Source organism: Nipponia nippon, unplaced genomic scaffold (genome assembly GCF_047370975.1).
Source record: "Nipponia nippon isolate SJK-2023a ecotype South Korea unplaced genomic scaffold, ASM4737097v1 scaffold_2, whole genome shotgun sequence".
Classification (NCBI taxonomy): Eukaryota; Metazoa; Chordata; class Aves; order Pelecaniformes; family Threskiornithidae; genus Nipponia; species Nipponia nippon.
In genome coordinates this window covers 131,460,801-131,481,821 of record NW_028262336.1, presented here as the reverse complement: position 1 = coordinate 131,481,821, position 21,021 = coordinate 131,460,801, and the positions used below count along the sequence as shown (strand labels likewise).

The 21,021-nt window shown below is 50.7% G+C and overlaps 1 protein-coding gene across 1 annotated transcript in view; it reads left to right on the top strand.

The window, feature by feature from the left end:
* DCHS1 (dachsous cadherin-related 1) overlaps window positions 1-21,021 on the top strand; it is an 85,894-nt gene that overhangs the window by 18,292 nt on the left and 46,581 nt on the right. Inside the window, exon 2 of the mRNA XM_087758355.1 lies at window positions 18,565-20,375. Within this exon, the coding sequence (XP_087614481.1) occupies window positions 18,624-20,375 (1,752 nt within the window). The 5' untranslated portion in view covers window positions 18,565-18,623. The remainder of the gene's footprint in view (window positions 1-18,564; window positions 20,376-21,021) is intronic.

Sequence of the window (21,021 nt, the reverse complement as noted above, 5' to 3'; positions counted from 1 at the left end):
AGAAGGAATATTTGAAGCTCAGTGTTGCATCAATATTTTTGGCGATTTAGAAGTAAATAAGTCATTGCTGATGAAGTTTGCAGATGACGCTAACACTGGCTGAAAGATAAACAGGTAAGAAAGAAACAATGAACTAGTAAACTGGATCCTCCCAAACAAGGTTGCTCTTAACAGAGCCAAATGCAAAGCATTTCCATGATGATGGGACTGTCCAGAAAAATAAGGGCTGAAATGGTTTACACTGGTAGAAGATAAGCAAGTTAAAACTCAGTACTGGAGCAAAAAGAGCTAAAGCTACCTTTGGATGCATGAAGAGGGAAGAAATTACTGGAATCTGACCTGAAAGAATGCACCCACAAGTGGTGAGGGAGCTGGATGGCATCACTGCGAGGCCACTCTCGATTATCTTTGAAAGGTATGGTCTTCATAAGAGGGACTGAATCATAGAATAATTGAAGTTGGAAGGGTCACCTAGAGATCTAGTCCACCTCCCCTGCTCAAAGGAGGGGCAGCTAGAGCCTTACTAAAGTTGAGGCAAACAACATCCACTGCTCTCCCCTCCTGCACCAAGTCATCTCATTGTAGAAGGCTATCAGGTTAGTTAAGCATGATTTTCTCTTCATAAATCTTTGTGGACTACCCCTTTCTTGCCGCCTTGTGTTTGGAAATGGTTTTCAGGAAGATTTGCTCCATCACTTTCCCAGGGACTGAGGTGAGGCTGACTGGCCTGTTGTTCCCTGGATCTTCCTTTTTGCCCTTCTTGCAGATAGGAGTGGTATTTGCTGTCTTCCAGTCGTCAGAAACCTCCCCCGTCACCATGACCTTTTGGAGATAATGGAGAGTGGTCTCGCAGTGATGTCATCCAGCTCCCTCACCACTTGTGGGTGCATTCTTTCAGGTCCCACAGACTTGTGTAAGCCCAGTCTGCTAAAAGTGGTCCCTATCCTGACCCTCCTCCACTGAGGTAAGTCTTCCTTGCTCCAGTTTCCCTTTGGTCTTAGGGGCCTGGGATTCATGAAGGCTGCTTTTCTGTGTCCTTGTTCACCAGGGTGCTTGTCCCATTTAGCAGTGGACCCACATTTTCCTTAGTCTTCCTGTTGCTGCTGATGCACCTGCAGAAGCCTCTCTTGTTTCACCTCACACCTCTCGCCAGATTTGACTCCAGGTGGGCTTTGGTTTTCCCTACCCCATATCTGCTTTCTTGGATAACATCTCTATATTCCTCCTGGGTTACCTGTCCCTTCTTCCATCTCACAGTGCCTCACAGTGGCCTGAGTTATTTTTAGATATGTAAGAATCATTAAGTTGACTCATAAACCACACTTACTTTCTTCCTCCTGCCAGGTCAGCTATGGCCATTAAGGGTTACGTAAAGCAGAATGAACTAAGTGGTTGTTTATAGCCTGATTCTGCTGTTGGAGGACCTACGCAGCTGTGATTTACCCTGGAGGTCTGAGTGTCTTTTTAAAGTGTGTGGTAGGCTTATATGTGCATTTTTAACCTATGGGATGTTTTTGGATTGTGACTTGGATTAGAGTGTTTGATGTTACCTAATGGTAACATCTTTGTAAAGTTATGTGCACCATAGCAACTTAAACTGCAAGTTAATGATTTTTTTAGGGTTTTAAAATAATTTAAACACGATAAGTTTGGCACACATACTGGTCTGTATCTGGGATTTATAAGCAATGCTACAACACAAGTAACGAATATTCGAGATTAACCTTGTGTAGTACATGAACTTCCACTAGGCGGGGGTGTACGACACCGGTTCGTGCCTGCCTGCCTCCCGTGGCGGGGAGAGAGTACAGATGTCTACGTGTTTGTGGGTCACCCTCTCTAGTTTGGGAACCGCAGCTCCCTGCGTCTGTTTGGGGCAGGTATATTTAGTGCAGTTCAGCTCTTGTATAGGCATGCAGCATATTTAGCACGGACTGTTTGGTCAGCGTGCACATTGTGGCCAATTTGCCTGCTGGCACGTACAGGAGTACGGTGTATTTGTGGGATATCTTGTTGCATCCTCGTGTGCATCGGCTGTGGATGACAAACTTAATTTGTCAAAGGCGAAAAGAAGGTCAGACCATCTGCATTTTTCCTTTTCCTGGAGGAATCATCAGATCTTACTTCAGAACCTGCCCCTCCGTGACAGACCAGAGCTTGAACCCAAGTGAGTTCTCTTGAGCGAGGAGAACTGAGGTGTAGATGGGTGATACCTGGACCGTCACATCGCCCCTGCAGACTCCTCCCGGTTCCCTGCTGCTAGGCGGAGGAGTCCAATGGAGTCGACAGCATGTGGGTGAGACTTGACTCTGCTGATCTCAGAGCCTTTCCTTCCTGAACAAACATTTTCCATTCTGAAATAATCACCTCACTATATATAGAAAACTCCTCCAAAGCAAAAGGCACGTTCTTTGGGAAGGGATATTCCTCAGATTGTTTTCTTCCTTTTACAAAACACCAGCAGGCCCTTTGCCATCAGGCTTGTATCTGTTTGTGAACACTGTTGATCAAAGGCATGTGTTCACCTCGCACGAAAATAATCTGGATTCCTCGTGCAGCTCCTGTGCTCCCCACCCCCATCCCACGGATTCTGAGGCTATGTCTGTAATCACAATCCACAGTATTTCGGAAACCACCTCCCCATCTCACTTCCTCCCAGCTGATTTTCAGGGGAACAGAAGGAGACTTGTTTGCTACCAAGGAGGAAGTCCAGGCCTTAGCGAGCAGCTTTCTAAGAGGCACCTATGAGAATGGTGCGCTTTAGTCAGCGCACGCTTGCAGAGGCCGCTGCCAAATGAGGTCACCCTGAAGCAGAAACGTGGATGAAGAGATTCCAGAAGCGGAGGGTGGAAGAAGCCAGGGCAGGAAGCAGAGCCGTCAGTAGCACAGGGCTCAGCGCAGTCAACTCCCCTCTCTGGAAATGTTGATTTCAGTGTTGTCTTGGCGCACAGACTAAAATGTATTAGATGGTTTCCTTCTCATCATTCTTTCATTCCCTTTCCTCATCATAAAAATCATTCCTTGGTTTGACACCGTTCAGCCACCTCTTTGGGAAGAGTTTAATGGGGCAAGCAGCACACAGAGTCAGAGGGCAGTTCAGACACCAGGACTGGGTGACACCGTGACTTTGGGGAATCACAAAGCTCACGGAACCTCAGGGAGAGACTCCTCTTTCAAACCCCGTAACTTTCGATGAGCTAGCACATCTCTTGAGAAAGATCACGGAATCATGGAATCATAGAATACCGGGTTGGAAGGGACCTCACGGATCAGCTGGTCCAACCTTTCCTAGCAAAAGCATGGTCTAGACAAGATGGCCCAGCACCTTGTCCAGCCAAAGATGGACAACCTCGACTGCTAGGAATCTGTTATGCCTTTTTCTTAGTTATTCTAATGATTAATTCCTCCCTCCACTGAACTGTTGCTCTTTACTTTTAGTTTGTATAACTGCAGTTCCACCCCATTGCTCCTGTTCTGCCTTCATTTGCTAGATTGAAGCATTATACACGATTAAAAATTTTCTTTCTTACAGATCCTTAGAAATCACTTTTTTTTTTTAATCTTTCTGAAGCTCTTCATGTGGAAACTTGTTCTACGGATCTTGACTCATTCTTACGACTCTTCTCTGACCACTTTGAGTTTTCTACAGTCTTTATAAATATTATTAAATTTACATCACTAAAGCTGCAGTAAAATAATTTCCCTATTGTTCTGTGTGCTTCTGTTTAGTCAGTCCATACTTCCTTGCAGATTATTAGTCAAGATACTAAACAACATTGATTGATAGAAATATTAAAATTATTATTATTCCTTGGTAGGAAGATTATCTGCTTGGTAGGAATAATAAGCTGTACAGATAGAGACTGAGAAACAACAGTCTGTACAGTAGTTCTCCATGTTTAGTTTATAGTGATCTGTTGGTTGAATATGAATCAGCTGAGAGCATGTTGTTGCAAAAACAAAATAACATCATAGGAGATCATATAAAGAGGAATGCGACTTGCAGGATGCATGAAGTGACATTTCTGGCTCTGCTTTGCGGTGATAGTCACAGTACTGCGTCCAATCTTAGTGCACTTCAGAGAATGTAGACAAACCTCAGAAAGTCCAGAGGAGATGATTAAAGGTTGAGAAAATACAATATGCAAAGATTAAATGCTCTGGGGCAGTTCAGCTTAAAGAAGAGTGAGAAGACGTGATAACTGCCTTGATTTGTACAAGACAGTTGCAAGGAGAACAATCTATTTCCAGTGTTCATGACAGATCGTACAAGAAACAATGGGTTTAAATAACGGCAAAGAAAATTTAGCACTGAATAGATTGACTGGCAGGTTTATGAAGTCTTCATTATAGGAGGACTTTAAGAACTAGTTAAGTGCACATCTGCTGAGCACGACAGGGGCTTCTGGGTTCAGCTGAACTCTCTTTGAGGTATGGGAATGAAGCAGCTGGTAGCCCTAGATTTTTTTCTACTTTTAAAAATCTGCTTATGCTATGCTGTTTAGAAAGATGCTATGCTGCAAAGAATATAGCTACTGTCTCACTTGTAGCCTTATCCTTCCATGCTCTTTGTTGTATCTACCTACTTGTCTTCACTTTTGATTATTTTGTCTTCTGAGCATGAATTGTCTTATTGCTGCACTTGAAGTCTTAACCTTTAGATGCTGCTATAACTTAAAATAATACCAAATGAGCTGTTTGAGAAGTCCCAAGTTGAATTACAAGACAGCTGCTAGTTGGGAATGCAAGGAACCGGCAAAATTAAAAACAAGTCCAGGGCTGGGACAGGTGAAACAATGAGCAGTGGGACTCCCAGCCTGCAAGATGCATGGTGTAATGTAAATTCAAGACAAGGAGGTAGCAAGGAGCAACATTTTAAGTTCAATTATTTCACAGGTTTTGCTGTGCTAGAGAATTTCTCTAAAAAAGGAGGCAAGGTTGACAAGCGTTCAGGGATTTAGGACTGTTCTAGATAGAGCCCTGGAAAATAGACTGTGGGAGTCCTTACCAGGCTACCATGAGAAAGATGGGAAGCAAGGGGAGGTGACTGCTGGGCATCCTTACTTCAAGCATGATGTAGCACAAGTGTGATGTTAAGACTGAGCAGTAGCTCAATCCAGCTGCTTCCAACACTGCCAGAGCTTCACCAAATTTCCAAGATTGTAAACATTCTCATAAACAAATTAACAGAAGCCATGAACTCCACCTGCTCTACCCTAAACCACCCATCATATGCAGCCCAGGGAGAGGACCTTACATTCAGGGCTCGGGGCTGCTTATGAACAAACCCTATTGCACAGAAATATGCCTGTTGCAAGAACTTTATGTGACGGGAGCTTTGCGCCCATCTGGACAAGCAGGAGATGCAGAACTCTTCCACTGTAAGGTTCACAGCTATCTAGGCAGGTTACATCCAGCAGCAGTGCGCTAGCAGCATTTCCTTTTGACCAGGCTGTGAATATAGAGCTGCAAAGCTGAGGTACCAGCTCCGTTTGCTAGGTGAAGTGATCTTGCAACTCTTTCTCTATATTTCACGGATTTCAAGGGCATTCCAAACGACAGAGGTAAACTCAGGGTCTCACCTGAAAAAACTTACTCCTGTCTTAGGGCGAGCTGTCCCCTCACTTCCTTCCCTCCCCCCGCCACCCAGCCGCAGCCATGTATGCTCCTAGCAGGTGCCTGCCTTCTTTTATTTTTAATCTCCATTCTGAATGCAGGAAGCCTTTGCTTGCTGTGGAGATCCGGGAATCAGAGCCTAAGGACATCCTAGAAGGATTTCCTGTTTGGGACTTTTGAGCCAGACTCCAGCCTGCAAGAGTGGAAGCCCCTGAGCAATTTACTCAGTCCTGCTGGGCTACCTGCCAGATTGCTCCTATCTGGTTCAGGAGCAAGATGCCATCTAGCAGGAAGATGCTAAACTGCCAGACCACTTCCCACCTGCTATGGATGAGGGTGGGAACACGCAAAGTCTAGTCTGGATGGGGATGTGCATGGCTGCAGGATGAGAGTCATTGTGGTGGCAGAATAGCAACACGAGAGAGAGCACGACATCCCATTACATTGCAGAATTTGCCTGTACATCTAGGGAAACACAAAGCATGCAGAGAGCATGTTTTCTGTGCTGCTTTCCAACTATGCTTTGGTCACTACTGACTCCAGTTTGCCATCTTTCACCAGCTCCTATGTTATTTCAGTTTCTGAAGTTCACCAAAGCATTGATTAATCCAAAGAACTCAGTCATCTTCAAATTTTGCTCCCTTCTCCGTACTTTGGTCTCCATATCATTAATAATTCTATCAAAAGGCATGACGCAGCTGGGAGCCTTGCAATTCTGTCCCAACCTTTATTACTACCAGTAACCTTCTGCCCTGAATAGCTGAATAGCATATTTCTGCTCTTGTTTCTGTGTCTTAGTTGCTCTTACAAGGCATAGCTTGACTTACGTTTTCCTATCGGTCCACATACGGCTCCAAAGATACTTGCATGTCAGAAAGACTAAGATCTCTCTGAATGTCCAAGTACATGATATGGATCTGTTCTCCCCTCTCTTGCCAAGGGGCTCCAAGAATATATAGTAAATTAGAATTTACTGGGAGACCAAAAGGAACCCGCTGGTGTCCATCTCTAAGTAGAGGCAGCACTTGTGTACAAATTGCAAGTCTGAGAGGGGGGTTGTTCAATGATCCGGGGTAATGCCATGGGGCTGAAGAATAACAAACATCACAGATACTGAAGAAAGGAGGACTGAAGTGAATGACCTAGGAAAATGTAGATTGCTTGCAGTAGTATAAAGGATTCAAAGCAGATTTTAAAGGCAAATGATAATTTGAAAACATGACAATAAATGGCAAATGTGATCAAATGCAGCAGGTTTGCCAAATCATGCCAGACTAGTACATTAGACAACTTACTTTATAAGTGATTTTTGGGGGGCCAGGAAAAAAGGTCGATTGGACTATCTGAACTGCAGTGCTACAGTAACACATGAGAAATTATTTATTCAAATGGAGAAGACAGAAATCAATACAAAAACTGTAAGATGTGGAAGACTGGCAAAAAAAAAGGATTACCAGTAAATCAGAAGTTTTATGCTTGAGGAAATGCACAGTCTTTTCAAGGGTCAGTTTTGGAGCACATCTATTTAATTTTTTTCAGTAAAGATCTCAGCCAAAAAAAAAAAAATATATACTGATAAGGTTGATCAGTGGCACAAAGTAAGTGAGTAGCTTTTTCCAGTGCTACACTACTCTTCTGGTGAAAAAACTTTCCCTAATGTTCACTCTGAATCTCCCAAGCTGTAATTATGGCCATTGTTATTGTTCTGTTGTCTGCTACTACAAAGAAGCATTTGGTTCCATCATCTTTTTAACCTGTCCTTCAAGTAGCAGTAGGAAGGCATTAAAAAGCCCCTTAGCCTTCTCATCACCAGACTGAGCAAGCCCAGCTTCTTCAGTCTCTCTTTATAAATCGATCGTGTATGCCAGGCCCCTACCTATCTTCTACAGTCTTTCCATATCCCTCATGAACAGGGGCAGCCAGAAACACACATGGGATTCCAGGTGTGGCTTCACCACCTCCCAAATCGAGAGGGATAATTATTTCCCTTGATCTGCTGCTCACCCTTCTCCTAATGTAGTGCGGTAAGTTGTTTGCCTTATTTGTAACGACAGCATACTATTGACTCTTAATTCAGTGTCCACCCCTACCTCCATGTTCTTGTCCGCAGGACTGAAACTCAGGCAGTTGGTTCCCAACCTGTACCAATTATGGAGTTATTCTACCTCAGGTGCAGAACGTTGTATTTCTCCTTATTGAACTTCATGAGGTTTCTGCTGATCCAATTCTTTGAGTTTCTAGACATCTCTCTGGACCAAAGTTCTGCTGTGCAACGTAACAGCCCCCCCCCCCCAGTGTCATCTGCAAACTTGTACTCTGTATCATCGTAGAACATTAATGAAGATACCGAACAATATTGGCTCCCAAATCAGTGCTTGGTGTACCTTGTTGGCAGCCAGGCACCAACCCCGTTTTGAGTCATTCATCACTACCCTTTAAGCCCAGAGGTGCAGCCAGTTTTCAGCCCACCTAATGCTCCATTCATTCAGCCCAGACTTCCTCAGGTTATAAATGAATATTCTGTGCGAGCTACTGTCAAGGCTATCACGGCACTTTGCATCTGCTGCTTTCCCTTCATCCATATAGCCAGTCATTTTGTCAGAGAAGCTAATCAGGCTGGTCAAGCACGATTTGTGCTTGCTAAATCTATGCTGACTGTTCCTGATTGCCTCCTTGTTCTCCACGTTTGGAAATGGATTTCGAGAGAATATGGTCCATGAATTTTCTGGGTACAGAGATGACCGTGACAAACTGATGGTTCGCTGAGTTCCTCCTTGCCTTTCTTAAAGGTGAGTGTAATGTTAGAATCATAGCATCATAGAATGGTTTGGGTTGGAAGGGACCTTTAAAGGTCATCTAGTCCAACCCTCCTGCAATGAACAGGGACATCTTCAACTAGATCAAGTTGCTCAGAGCCCCGTCCAACCTGACCTTGAATGCGTTCAGGGATTGGGCATCTACAACCTCTCTGGGCAACCTGTGCCAGTGTTTCACCACCCTCACTGTAAAAAACGTCTTTCTTCTATCTAGTCTGAATCTACTCCCCTTTAGTTTAAAACCATGACCCCTTGTCCTATCACTACAGGCCCTGCTGAAAAGTCTGTCCCCATCTTTTTTGTAGGCCCCCTTTAAGTACTGAAAGGCTACAGTAAGGTCTCCCTGGAGCCTTCTCTGCTCCAGGCTGAACAACCCCAACTCTCTCTCAGCCTGTCCTCATAGGAGAGGTGTTCCAAGCCTCTGATCATTTCTGTGGCCCTCCTCTGGACCCGCTCCAACAGGTCCATGTCTTTCCTGTGCTGAGGACTCCAGAGCTGGAATCAGCGCTCCAGGTGAGGTCTCACCAGAGCAGAGTAGAGGGACAGAATTACTTCCTTCGACCTGCTGGCCACACTTCTTTTTATGCAGCCCAGGATACAGTTGGCTTTCTGGACCACAAGTACACATTGCCAGCTCATGTCCAGTTTTTCATCCACCAGTATCCCCAAGTCCTTCTCAGCTGCTCTCAATCCCTTCATCCCCCAGCCTGTATTGATACCAGGGCTTGCGCTGACCCAGGTGCAGGACCTTGCACTTGGCCTTGTTGAATGTCATGATGTTGACATGGGCCCACTTCTCGAGCTTGCCCAGGTCCCTCTGAATGGCATCACGTCCCTCAGCTGTGTCAACTGCACCAGTCAGCTTAGTGTCATCTGCAAATTTGCTGAGGGTGCACTCAATCCCACTGTCTGTGTCATTGACAAAGATGTTAAACTGTACTGGTCCTAATACAGACCCTAAGGGACACCACTCATCACTGATCTCCATGTGGATACCGAGCCATTGACCACTACTCTCTGGATGCAGCCATCCAGCCAATTCCTTATCCACTGAATAGTCTACCCATCAAATCCATACCTCTCCAATTTAGAGAGGAGGTTGTTGTAGGGGACCATGTCAAAGGCCTTACAGAAGTCCAGATAGATGACATCCGTAGCTCTTCCCTTGTCCACTGATGCCACTCCATCACAGAAGGCCACTAGGTTGGTCAGGCAAGACTTTGCCTTGGTGAAGCCGTGCTGGCTGGCTGTTGCGAATCACCTCCCTGTCCTCCGTGTGCCTTAACATAGCTTCCAGGAGGATCTGTTCCATGATCTTCCCAGGCACAGAGGTGAAGCTGACATGTCAGTAGTTCCCAGGGTCCTCCTTTCTACCCTTTTTAAAAATGCGTGCAATGTTTCCCTTTTTCCAGTAAACTGAGACTTCATCTGACTGCCATGACTTTTCAAATATCATGGAGAGTGGCTTGGCAACTACATCAGCCAATTCCCTCAGGACTTTGGGATGCGTCCTGTCAGGTCCCATAGACTTATGTACGTTCAGGTTCCTCAGGCGGTCTCGAACCTGATCTTCTCTTACAGTGGGAGGGACTTTGCTCCCCTAGTCCCTGCCTTGAGGTCCATCCACTCAAGAGGTGTGGGAAAAGAGATTGCCAGTGAAGACAGGCAAAAAAGTTATTGAGTAGAATCAAGGAATCATAGAATCATTTATGTTGGAAAAGACCTTTATGATCATCGAGTTCAACCATAAGCCAAACGCTGCCAAGTTCACCACTAAACCATGCCACTAAGCACTACCTCTACGTGGCTTTTAAATACCTCCAGGGATGGGGACTCAACCACTTCCCTGGGCAGCCTGTTTCAATGCTTAACCACTCTTTCAGTGAAGAAATTTTTCCCAATATCCAACCTAAACCTCCCCTGGTGCAACTTGAGGCCGTTCCCTCTCGTCCCATCACTTGTTCCTGGGGAGAAGAGACCGACCCCCCCGGCTCCAGCCTCCTTTCAGGCAGTTGCAGAGAGCGACGAGGGCTCCCCTCAGCCTCCTCTTCTCCAGGCTGAGCCCCCCCAGCTCCCCCAGCTGCTCCTCCCCAGCCTTGGGCTCCAGCCCCTGCCCCAGCCTCGCTGCCCTGCTCTGGCCACGCTCCAGCCCCTCCATGGCCGCCTTGGGGTGAGGGGCCCAGCGCTGAGCACAGCATTCGAGGGGCGGCCTCCCCAGTGCCCAGCACAGGGGCACCATCCCTGCCCTGCTCCTGCTGGCCACGCTAGTCCTGATACAAGCCAGGATGCCATTGGTTCTCTTGGCCACCTGAGCACACTGCTGGCTCATGTTCAGTCAGTTGTTGACCAGCACCCCCAGGTCCTTTTCCGCCGGGCAGCTCCCAGCCGCTCCTCCCCAAGCCTGTAGCGTTGCATGGGGTTGTCGTGACCCAAGTGCAGGACCCGGCCCTGAGCCTTGCTGAACCTCATACAGTTGGCCTTGGCCCATCCATCCAGCCTGGCCAGGGCCCTCTGCAGAGCCTCCCTGCCCTCCAGCAGATCAACGCTCCCGCCCAACTTGGTGTCGTCTGCCACAGGCTGAGTACCTCAGCCTTCTCCTCATGTGTTGTTACCAGCTTGCCAGTCGTGTTCATCACGGGGGGTACACTTTCTTTGACATTCCTTTTCTGGCTGACATACCGATAGAAGCCCTTCTTATTATTCTTTGCATCCCTTGCCAAGTTCACCTCCAGCTGTGCCTTGGCCTTCCCGACTCCATCCCCACACAACTGGGCAAGGTCCCTATACTCTTCCCAGGATACCTGTCCCTGCTTCCACTGCCCATGCATTTCCTTCTTGCCCTTTAGTTTGACCAGCAGGTCTTTACTCAGCCATGCCGGTCTCTTGCCTTCCTTTCCTGATTTCTTACACATGGGGACTGAGAGCTCTTGTGCTCTATGGAAAGTGTCATTAAAGATCTGCCAGCTCTATTAGCTTATTTCCAGTCATCAAGGACCTCTCCAAAGGCACAATTTTTATGTGTCATGGACAGCAGCCTTGTGATCACGTCAACAACGTCCTTCAGCACCATCAGCCACATGTATTTCATTATCTATCAAAAAGTAAAAGTTAATGCATTTGAACCCGTATCAATAAAAGCATTGCTGCAAATACCAAGGTATTAGAAACCATGCAGAGTATATGCCTAAATCACATTGTGGATCTTGGTCTTAGCGACGTATTAGGAAATATTTGGCCAGAAGCTGGAAATGACCCTAGCTAGAAACCACAGAAAAGGAAGCATACCTGTGTGTGAGGCACATGTAAGATAGTATGATGATGCGACTACGGAAAAGCAAATGTCATCCCTAAGTAAGCAAGCAAGACATTTCCAGCAGAGAAAGGAAGCCTTCCCTTAAATGCTTTTCTATGAGGTGCAGATGACATTTCTTCAGAACACAGTGGGAATTCTGATCTACCATACTAAAGAGACATTAATTTAAGCTAGAAGACACACATATGGAAGACCAATTAGGGTAACAGCAATGGATAGCTAAGCTAAGAGTAAGATAGCACAAGGTTTGTTTCATTTAGAAGAAGAGATGCTGAATGATAAGCTTACTGCTGTTTCTGAAAATATCTGGGAGGGAATAAGGGTAATGTAAGAAAAAACAATTGTAGACAAAAATAGAGAGAAATAAAGACACCATAGCTAAATCAAGGCTGAAATGTCATTAAAACTGGGACACAAGATCATAAGGACCCTCTCATTGGGAATCAGTTCAAGGCTCCCCCTAGCCCAGGCCCAGACTCCAGCTGTGGCTACAGGTGGATGCACGGGAAGGTGTGGAAGAACAGGAGAAGCACACACAATATTTCACCTAAGTCCACCTCCAGGCCCAACGCTGTGATTCACGTGACTGCATGAGCTGGAGGTGGTTTCCTCTATTCAGGAACCCTCAGAGGACTTCTCTCCTGCGGACTACTCCAGGCACCTTTTGGGCCAATGTGAATTTCGAGCATCCACAGCATTCTATGTCAAGAAGTTCCCCAGGTCCACAGCCCCTCACATGAAGTACCACCTTCTTTTGTTTGTTTTGATCGTGGCTTATGTTAGCCTCATTTTGTGCATCTTTTATATTGGAAGACAGCGTGAACAAAATCAGCTCCACAGCCCACTCACGAGTTCATTGTCCTCTTCCCCATTTCACTCGTTTGTCTGCTTTCCAGAATGGAGACTAAATTGTTCCATGCGTTGAAGCTGATCTGGACCTTTATCATCCTCACTCTCCCCTTCTGAATTTTTTTCCTGCCTTCCTGTGACCTTCTGAAGATAGATGTAGGGGGAAATAAACTGAATATATTACAGCTTGGTGAATTTATGGTAAGAATTGTAAGATGTGCTGTTCAGGGTCAAAAGGATTTGGTTTCTCCAGGGTACCTTTAGCTCAGTAAAAGTAAACCAGAGTTACTTTTTATTTCTAAATCCAGCTCAGCCTATGTGGTATTCAGGAAGGGATGCAGACATGCAAACCTTGAAGGGTTCCTTCTCTATGAAGTTAGTCGGGTGGTCCATATGCTAGCGGACGGCTTCCCTGCCCATGGCAGGGGGGTTGGACTAGATGATCTTTAAGGTCCCTTCCAACCCAAACCGTTCTATGATTCTGTGATTCTGTGATTCTATTCACTATTTGAATTGATTGCCACTGATGGAAGAACTTAGACATTTTCCTGATAAAGCAGGCTGAGCCCCGGCCATTATAGCACATGATCTTAGCAATGGACCGTCACAGCCAGTAGTCAATGGCAGTTTCTCTGCTGAGAAACCAAAGAAGGGCCAGCAGTGATTACTGGCCTGGAGGCTGAGCGGTCCCCAACAGGCACACCAGTACTGCTGTGACCTGGCCTGTCTGGAGCAGAGAAAAACGGTCTGAGTGGCCAAGCTGAGCCAGGGAGCCAGCCACTGGTGGAGAAGCCTAGACCGTCACCCAGCAGAGTCTTGGTTTGTCTCAGTACAGGCTGGTGGGGCGCCAGTCACTTGCAGTGCAGGCACTACGGCTGGGTACCTTCCAGCCGGGGCATCGGGAGCCCTGACGTGGGTCAAGGTGTTGGCAGGTTACAGGTACTTGGGCTCTGGGCTCTGTGCTTTGGAAGGAACTGTGGTGGAACGCAGAGAACGGGCCGTGCCTCTGCGATCGTGTCCCCACATGCCCCCCAGTGTCACCCACAGCCTCCCTCCATCTCCTGCCCAGCCCTCTCCCGTCCCACCGCTGCCCTGCCTCTCGCTCCTGCCTGCCCCTTCCTACTTCCCCGGGCTCCCGGCGCCCCTTGCTTCCTCCCCATCCCTCTTTGCACCCTGCGTGCCGGCCTTCTCCCCGACGCCGCTCCCCGGCCCCTTCGTGCCCCGTGCCCCGTGCCCCGCCACGCCGTCCCGCCGCCCCGGACCCCCGCCCGGGGCCGCGCCGGGGCCGCGCTCCGCCGGCGCGCTCCGGTGGCGGGGCGGGGATGGGGGCGGCGGGGGGAGCGGGGGGCTGAGGGCGGCGCTGGGTCGGGTTTCAGCAGGAGCCTCCGCGCCGAGCCAGCGCCGACCCGCCGCCTGCCGCCGAGCGCTGCGCGGGGCGACCGCGGCACCGGGGCGGCCGCGGCACCGGGAGGCCGGCACACCCCCGCACCGGGGCGGCCGCGGCACGGGAGGGCACCGGCGCCCTGGGGGCAGCGGCGCGGCCGGCGGTGCCGAAGCGGCGGCGGCATCGGAGCAGCGGGGCACCGGAGCGGCCGCGGGACGTCTTGGCGGGGCCGGGTCCTGCGGGATGTGAGCGCCGCCAGCGCGGGACGCGGGGTGTAAGTGCCGGCGCCGGGGACCGGCCCGCTCCTGTCGCCCTGCCGGCCGTGCCCGGGGCTCCGCGCGTCGGCACCGCCGCACGGCGGGCCGGGCCGGGCCGGGCGGGACCGGGCGGGACCGGGACCGGGACCGGGCGCTTTGTTCTGTCTCCGCCGCGCAGACAATGGGGCGGGGGGGGGGGGGGGCGCCCGCGGCGGCGCAGCACCACGGGTCCGCGGCCGGACCGGCCTCGCCCGCGGCGCGACGGCAGCGGGGCCGGCGCGGGCAGCGGAGGAGCAGGACGGTGCGGGCGCGGCGCGGGCGCGGGGCCGCCGCCGCCGGGGCCGCCGCAGGGGCAGAGCCGCCGCGGGGCGGGCGCTCAGCGGCCGCGGCAGAGGAGCCGCGGAGGCGCCGGGCGGGGGCTGCGGGCCCGAGCGGAGCGGGGACCGGGGCTGGCGGAGCTCCGGCACGGAGGCTGCTCTGTGCGGGACGCCCGGGAGCGCCCGGGGACCGGGCTGTGCGCAGGGACGGGGAGCACCAGCGGGCGATGGGCCCGACGGCTGGGAAGCCCCGGGCGGGGCGGGGAGCCCCAGGAGCCAGGGGGCCCGGGCTGCCCAGGAGCTCTGAGGGCGAGGGAACCCTGGCAGCCTGGGGGCACCAGTGGACAGGGCGCAGCCAAGTCCCTGCAGCAGCTCTGCGATGGGCGTACGGTATGGCAGGGGCTGGGTCAGTGCTGAGATGCATGTGGGCTGGGGCTGTGGGAACCGGCTGATGCGTGGGGAAATTTTATCAGAGCTTCCTTTGTGGGGGAAGTGTTTTCAAAGACAGGACAGCCTGCAGGAAGCCCTGGTGTGGCACAGAAATGGGATGCACAGGGATGCAGTGGAGCTTGCCTGCATGCTCGTGAGAGGATGGTCGCCACCGCTGGTCACTGCTCAGGGCTGATAACGGAGGGAAACGAGGCTGGGTTGGAAGTGAGCAATAGGGTGCTGGTCCTGAAGGGCCAGGTGGGAGGTGGTAGGAGGGCCAGGAGGCATGGAGACGACTGTAGGTAGTGGGAGACGAAGCAGAGGTTGAGAGTGAGTTGTTAGCCTGAGGCTGCACTGCAGGCAGGCCTGGGCTGTGTCTGGTTCTGAGGGCAGATAATCTGAAACTCTTGAGAGAGAGATCTGTGTAAATGTGGAAGAGAAAAGCATGTTCCAGGTCAGTGACTGGTGCTCAGCAAAGATTAAACGGGCTTCTGAATCCTTCCTCATCTGGACTGGAGTCTCAAAAACATCATAACATGAGTCATGGCCTCTCATGTGAGACTTTGGGTATGGCATCGGCAGCATCTGCAGCTTTGATGGAGCTTTTGCACAGCAAGCACTCTGACATCTGTTTGTGGCATGCACAGTGGGTGCCGTCTTTGCAGCTTCTCTGCTGGGGCTGGTGTGGGCCAGCTTCCCCTTCCTCACGGCTGACATGAGATGCGAGGTGCCACTGGCAGGCAGGCAGGGATGCACGCAGTGGTCCCTCTGTAAGTCCACATCTTTTCTTTCTAAATGTGACTTATCTGCTAAGCGTAGGCTGGGCTCTCCTAGTGCCCTGGCCTATCAGCCCTAGGCTTGGAGATGCTTATGTATATTGCAGCTCTCTCCATTTTAGATGCCCTTCCTGTCAACCTCATTACTGTGGCTCTGGACCCCAAACGCCTCTCTGGACAGATTCTCATGCTAGCAGTTTTCTTCAGAGGCTTCTGCTGCCATTTTTTACTAGGGAACTCAGTGCCCGGTGGTGGGAGGGACAGAGAAGGAGCAGGGCAGTCTGGCTCACATTACACAGGCTGGGCCTGGACCAGTCAAGCCAGCCCCCAGCGCGGAGCTATCTGCTAATTGGAAGCAGCTGTTCAGATTTGGTGACTCGGCATCCACTGAGGTCACTGCTGTCTTCCTCTATGACCCAAGCCTGCAAACTTCATAGGAACAGAGGGCTGCTAGTACCATGGATGGCTGCCTGCCCATCCTGGACTGGTGCAGTCTGGCAACCTGGCAGTTGCATCTCTTACCCAAGAGGTAGTTAGGCTCTGAAACCACCCACTTATATCCAGGGAGGAAGGAAAGGGACAAGTTTACACAGACTTTCATCACCAGTTCCCTACCCCAAGGACCCTAATTTCTGTTCCCTGGTTGCCCCAGTGCTCTCAGCTGCTCTTCACGCTCCCCAGATTTGCTTTTCAAGCTTCTTTCTTCCCCGCCAGCAGCCCACAAAGCCTTGCTGCACTCCCTTCTGCTTCTCAAGAGCCACATCGCTAATCAAACCAGGTGGTTTTTTTCAATGTATCTGTGCCCTGATCTGTTCTGGGCACTGCCCAAGACCTTTCAGCTTCATCCTGTCCTCAGCCACTGAGATTACCCTAGGGAGCCTTGTCCCTCTACCTGTTTTTCTACTCCTTTTTGTTTAGTTTTTGTCTAACCTCCTGCCAAGGCTTTAAACCCTCTGCCCTGTACCTTCCCATGGCCTGAGCAGCTGGGTCACAGTTAGGATGGTGCAATTTCATCACAGAAGCAAACGTGGACCCCATTCCCCCAGCACTGCATGTTCTGGATGTATGCAGTTACCCCTCCAGCTGGGGAAATTTAACTGGCGCCAGCAGAGAGAGAGAGACCTGTCTAAGACCACTGAGGCAGTGCAGATCCCCAGCTAGCAGCCCACAGGGATAAAAGTAACTTCTTTTGACTTCTGCTCCTGAGAGAGAATGAGGATTCATACTTGCTAGGTGCAAGAAGAGGGTGTGGGTTTACCTGCCGTAGACCTCAGACACTGGATGCCCACTGAAGTAAACAAACACTTCTTTATATGTAGAAAACACTTTTTAATATTTTTCTTTCTGTCACTAATCCAGGATTTCCACAGGGAAAACCAATCTAAACAGCGGACCCGAGGTGGGAAAGAGGACCCAGGAATAATCATCCTACGTCCCCTGGAAAGGGTTAACACTGCTGTAGGGTTCTTTAGATCAAGGGCTGACATTCTTAGTCCCCAAACTAGGCAATGTCAGCCACCTCCATCCCCCAAGACAGGGAGGTTCCTGCCGTCCTTCGTCTGACATGAGCGGCTCCTGAGTGTGGTTATGGGACCAGCAGCAAATGCTTTCAAGAGAGTCCAAGTGTGAGCTCATGCTGCCGCCATCCCTGCAGACCACTAAGCCTCGTTTACCGGGGGCTGAAAGCAGCACTGGGGCTGGTGTTCTTCACAAGCTCCTTGACTGCTGAGTTTCTCTGGCTATTCACAGGGAGGCTGGGCAGAGCCCTGGGGGGGCTGACAGCCTTTGGGCACTGGGAGCGTGTCCAGCGTGTCCAGTAGTGGTGTTGCTGCAGGGAGCTGCTCCTCCCTGCTCGTCCCTCCCCCACTGCTGCAGTGAAATGAAGCTACGGCAGGGGGAAATGGAGTGAAGGAGCCAGAATGAGCAAGGAGCAGTGAGAAGGAGACAAAGGAGGAGAGTGAGCAGTGGAGGGTGTGGGACCGGGAAGGAGCCAGAGCAGCTGGCAGTTCAGAGGGAGTTGCTGCGTTCCTACTGTACTGCCACCACCCTCCATGGTACCAGCTCGGGGCATCCACAGATCCCTGCGCCAGGCCAAACAATGGGCCCTGTCTGACTTTGTCCTGGGCATTCCCAGCTATGGGTACATCCTTTGCAATACAGCCATTCTGATTTATTGTTCACTGGATGTAAGCCCGTTCCAGTTCTGCTGCTCCCTCCCAGGGACACCAGATTTGCACTTCATGGTTTTATTGGCACCTATATCCCTGTGGTCCCGAAAGGCCTGCTGGGGGCGGGGGTGGGGGGGGTCTCAGTACGCTCACTTGCTGAGCTCTCTCCCAATTTGAGAACAGCTTTTTTCAGGGTGGAGAGGTGCTAGGCTGCTGTTTGTCCAAAAATCTCTGTCTTCTTGCAGACAGCCTCTGTCAGCTTCACAGGAAGCATTCAGCTGTTAACGGCACAGGAACACTCTGCTCTAGGGCAGCTGGCTCCCGTGTTGCCAGGAGGGCGGGTGATTGGGAAGAATGCTTGCCTATGTAGGAGACAGCTTCCGTGGTAGGGTACTAGCTGCTAACCTCTGTGCACTGTCAGGTGTGACCTGCTTGGCTGACTTTAGGTGCTGTCCCAGGCCTTCATTCTGGGCACCCTCTGCTCTGACACATTTTCACCTTCGCTTCTTGTGAGGGATGGGTGATACAGCGCAATCGGGCAAGCAGGTACATGGCAGGCCTTGCCTCTCCATGTTTTTTTTCTGTCCTTCCTTTGCTGCTCCCTTTTAACCAGCATCCTCTGGTCTGCATTCCATGCAGGATTAAAGTGCACGCTGCAAAGGAGATCAAGCCACCCTCTGCTCTGCAAGTCCCTAGCAATGGAGCAGATGAAGGGGTCAGCCATGCTTCTGCTGGAGCTGCTAATTCTTGGGGGCCTGAGAGCAGGGAAGGGCTCTGCTGTCCTGGGCACCCTGGATCTACAAATAGATGAGGAGCAGCCAGCTGGCACCATCATTGGGGACATCAGTGCTGGCCTGCCCCCTGGAACTAGTGCCTACATGTATTTCATCTCAGCACAGGAGGGCAGCGGTGTTACCACTGACTTGGGGATTGATGAGAACACTGGCATCATCAAAACAGCTCGTGTCCTGGACCGAGAGACTCGGGACCACTACAGCTTCATTGCTGTTACCCCGGAGGGCATCACAGTAGAAGTGAACATCCAAGTGAATGACATCAATGACCATGCTCCAGCCTTTCCCAAACAACACAGCACCTTCCAGATCCCAGAGCACACGCCCATTGGCAGCAGATTTCCCTTGGACCCAGCCTTTGATGCTGACAGTGGCCTACTGAATACGCAAGGCTACGTGATTAAGGGAGAGAATGTGGGGCAGGCTTTCCGCCTGGAGACACGTCGAGGACCCAATGGGGTCCTGTATTTGGACCTGGTGGTCAGCAACGTCTTGGATCGGGAGAACCGCTCATCGTACTCGCTGCTGTTGGAAGCCTATGATGGTGGCTCTCCTCCCCGGAGTACCCAGATGACACTGGATGTGTCCATCCAGGACATCAATGACAATGCTCCTACCTTCAACCAGAGCCGCTACCATACTCTCATCTCAGAGAATTTGAAACCTGGCAGCAGCATCCTGCAGGTCTTTGCCTCTGACGCAGATGAAGGTGACAATGGGGATGTGATTTATGAGATCAACCGGCGGCAGAGCGATCCTGACCAGTACTTCACCATTGACCCCCGGACTGGAGTCATCAAGCTCAACAAGGGTCTGGACTATGAAGTAAGGAAGGTGCATGAGCTGGTGGTGCAGGCAAGGGATAAGGCTGTCCATCCTGAGGTCACCACAGCGTTTGTCACTATTCATGTGCGTGACTACAATGACAACCAGCCCACCATGACTATCATCTTCCTGAGCGAAGATGGCTCCCCTCAGATCTCTGAGGGAGCCCAGCCCGGCCAGTATGTGGCACGCATCTCTGTTTCTGACCCAGACTATGGCGAGTACTCCAATGTCAATGTCACACTGGAGGGAGGGGATGGCAAATTTGCCCTCACTACCAAGGACAACATCATCTACCTGATCTGTGTGGACCAGCTTCTGGATCGGGAAGAAAGAGACTCCTATGATTTGCGGGTGACAGCTACTGACTCAGGAACACCCCCACTCCGGGCAGAATCAGCCTTTGTGCTGCAAGTGATGGATATCAATGACAACCCTCCACTCTTCGACCAGCAGGAGTACAAACAAAGCATCCCCGAGGTTGTGTACCCGGGCAGCTTTGTCCTGCAGGTGACAGCTCGTGACAAGGACCAGGGTCCCAATGGGGAGGTGCGGTACAGTATCGTGCATGGACATGACACCCACTCCAGCTGGTTTGCCATTGACCCTGCCACAGGTATCATTACCACCGCTGCCCCACTGGATTATGAGAAGGATCCTCAGCCTCAGCTGACTGTGCTGGCCACAGACAGGGGAACCCCTGCCCTCTCTTCTTCAGCTGTGGTGCATGTGGCCCTGCAGGATGTCAATGACAATGAGCCAGTGTTCAGGAGTAATTTCTACAATGTGTCCCTGAAGGAGAACACCCCTGTTGGGACCTGCTTCTTACAGGTAGGTAAAATTGTCAGGAGCTGAGCTTGAGGAGGGCACGGCCAGGGCTGTGCAAGGCTTGGGACGGGAGACAGAATTACAGAATCACAGAATGGTTGGGGTTGGAAGGGACCTCTGGAGATTATCTAGTCCAACCCCCCTGCTAAAGCAGGTTCACCTAGAGCAGGTTGCACAAGATCGGGTGGGTTTTGAATATCTCCAGAGAAGGAGACTCCACAACCCCTCTGGGCAGCCTGTTCCAGTGCTCTGTCACCCTCAAAGTAAAGAAGTTTTTCCTCATATTCAGCTGGAACTCCCTGTGTTTCAGTTTGTGCTCGTTGCCCCTTATCCTTTTCGCTGGGCACCACTGAAAAGAGTCTGGCCCCCTCCTCCTGACACCCGCCCTTAAGATATTTGTAAGCGTTGATAAGATCCCCTCCCAATCTCCTCTTCTCCAGGCTAAACAGACCCAGCTCTCTCAGCCTTTCCTCATAAGAGAGATGCTCCTGTCCCCTAATCATCTTTGTAGCCCTCCACTGAACTCTCCGGTAGTTCCTTGTCTTTCTTGAACTGGGGAGCCCAGAACTGGACACAGTACTCCAGATGTGGCCAGAGACCTGCCACCGACGGCTGTTTGGTGCAGTTGTCATGGCTTAGATGGGCAACA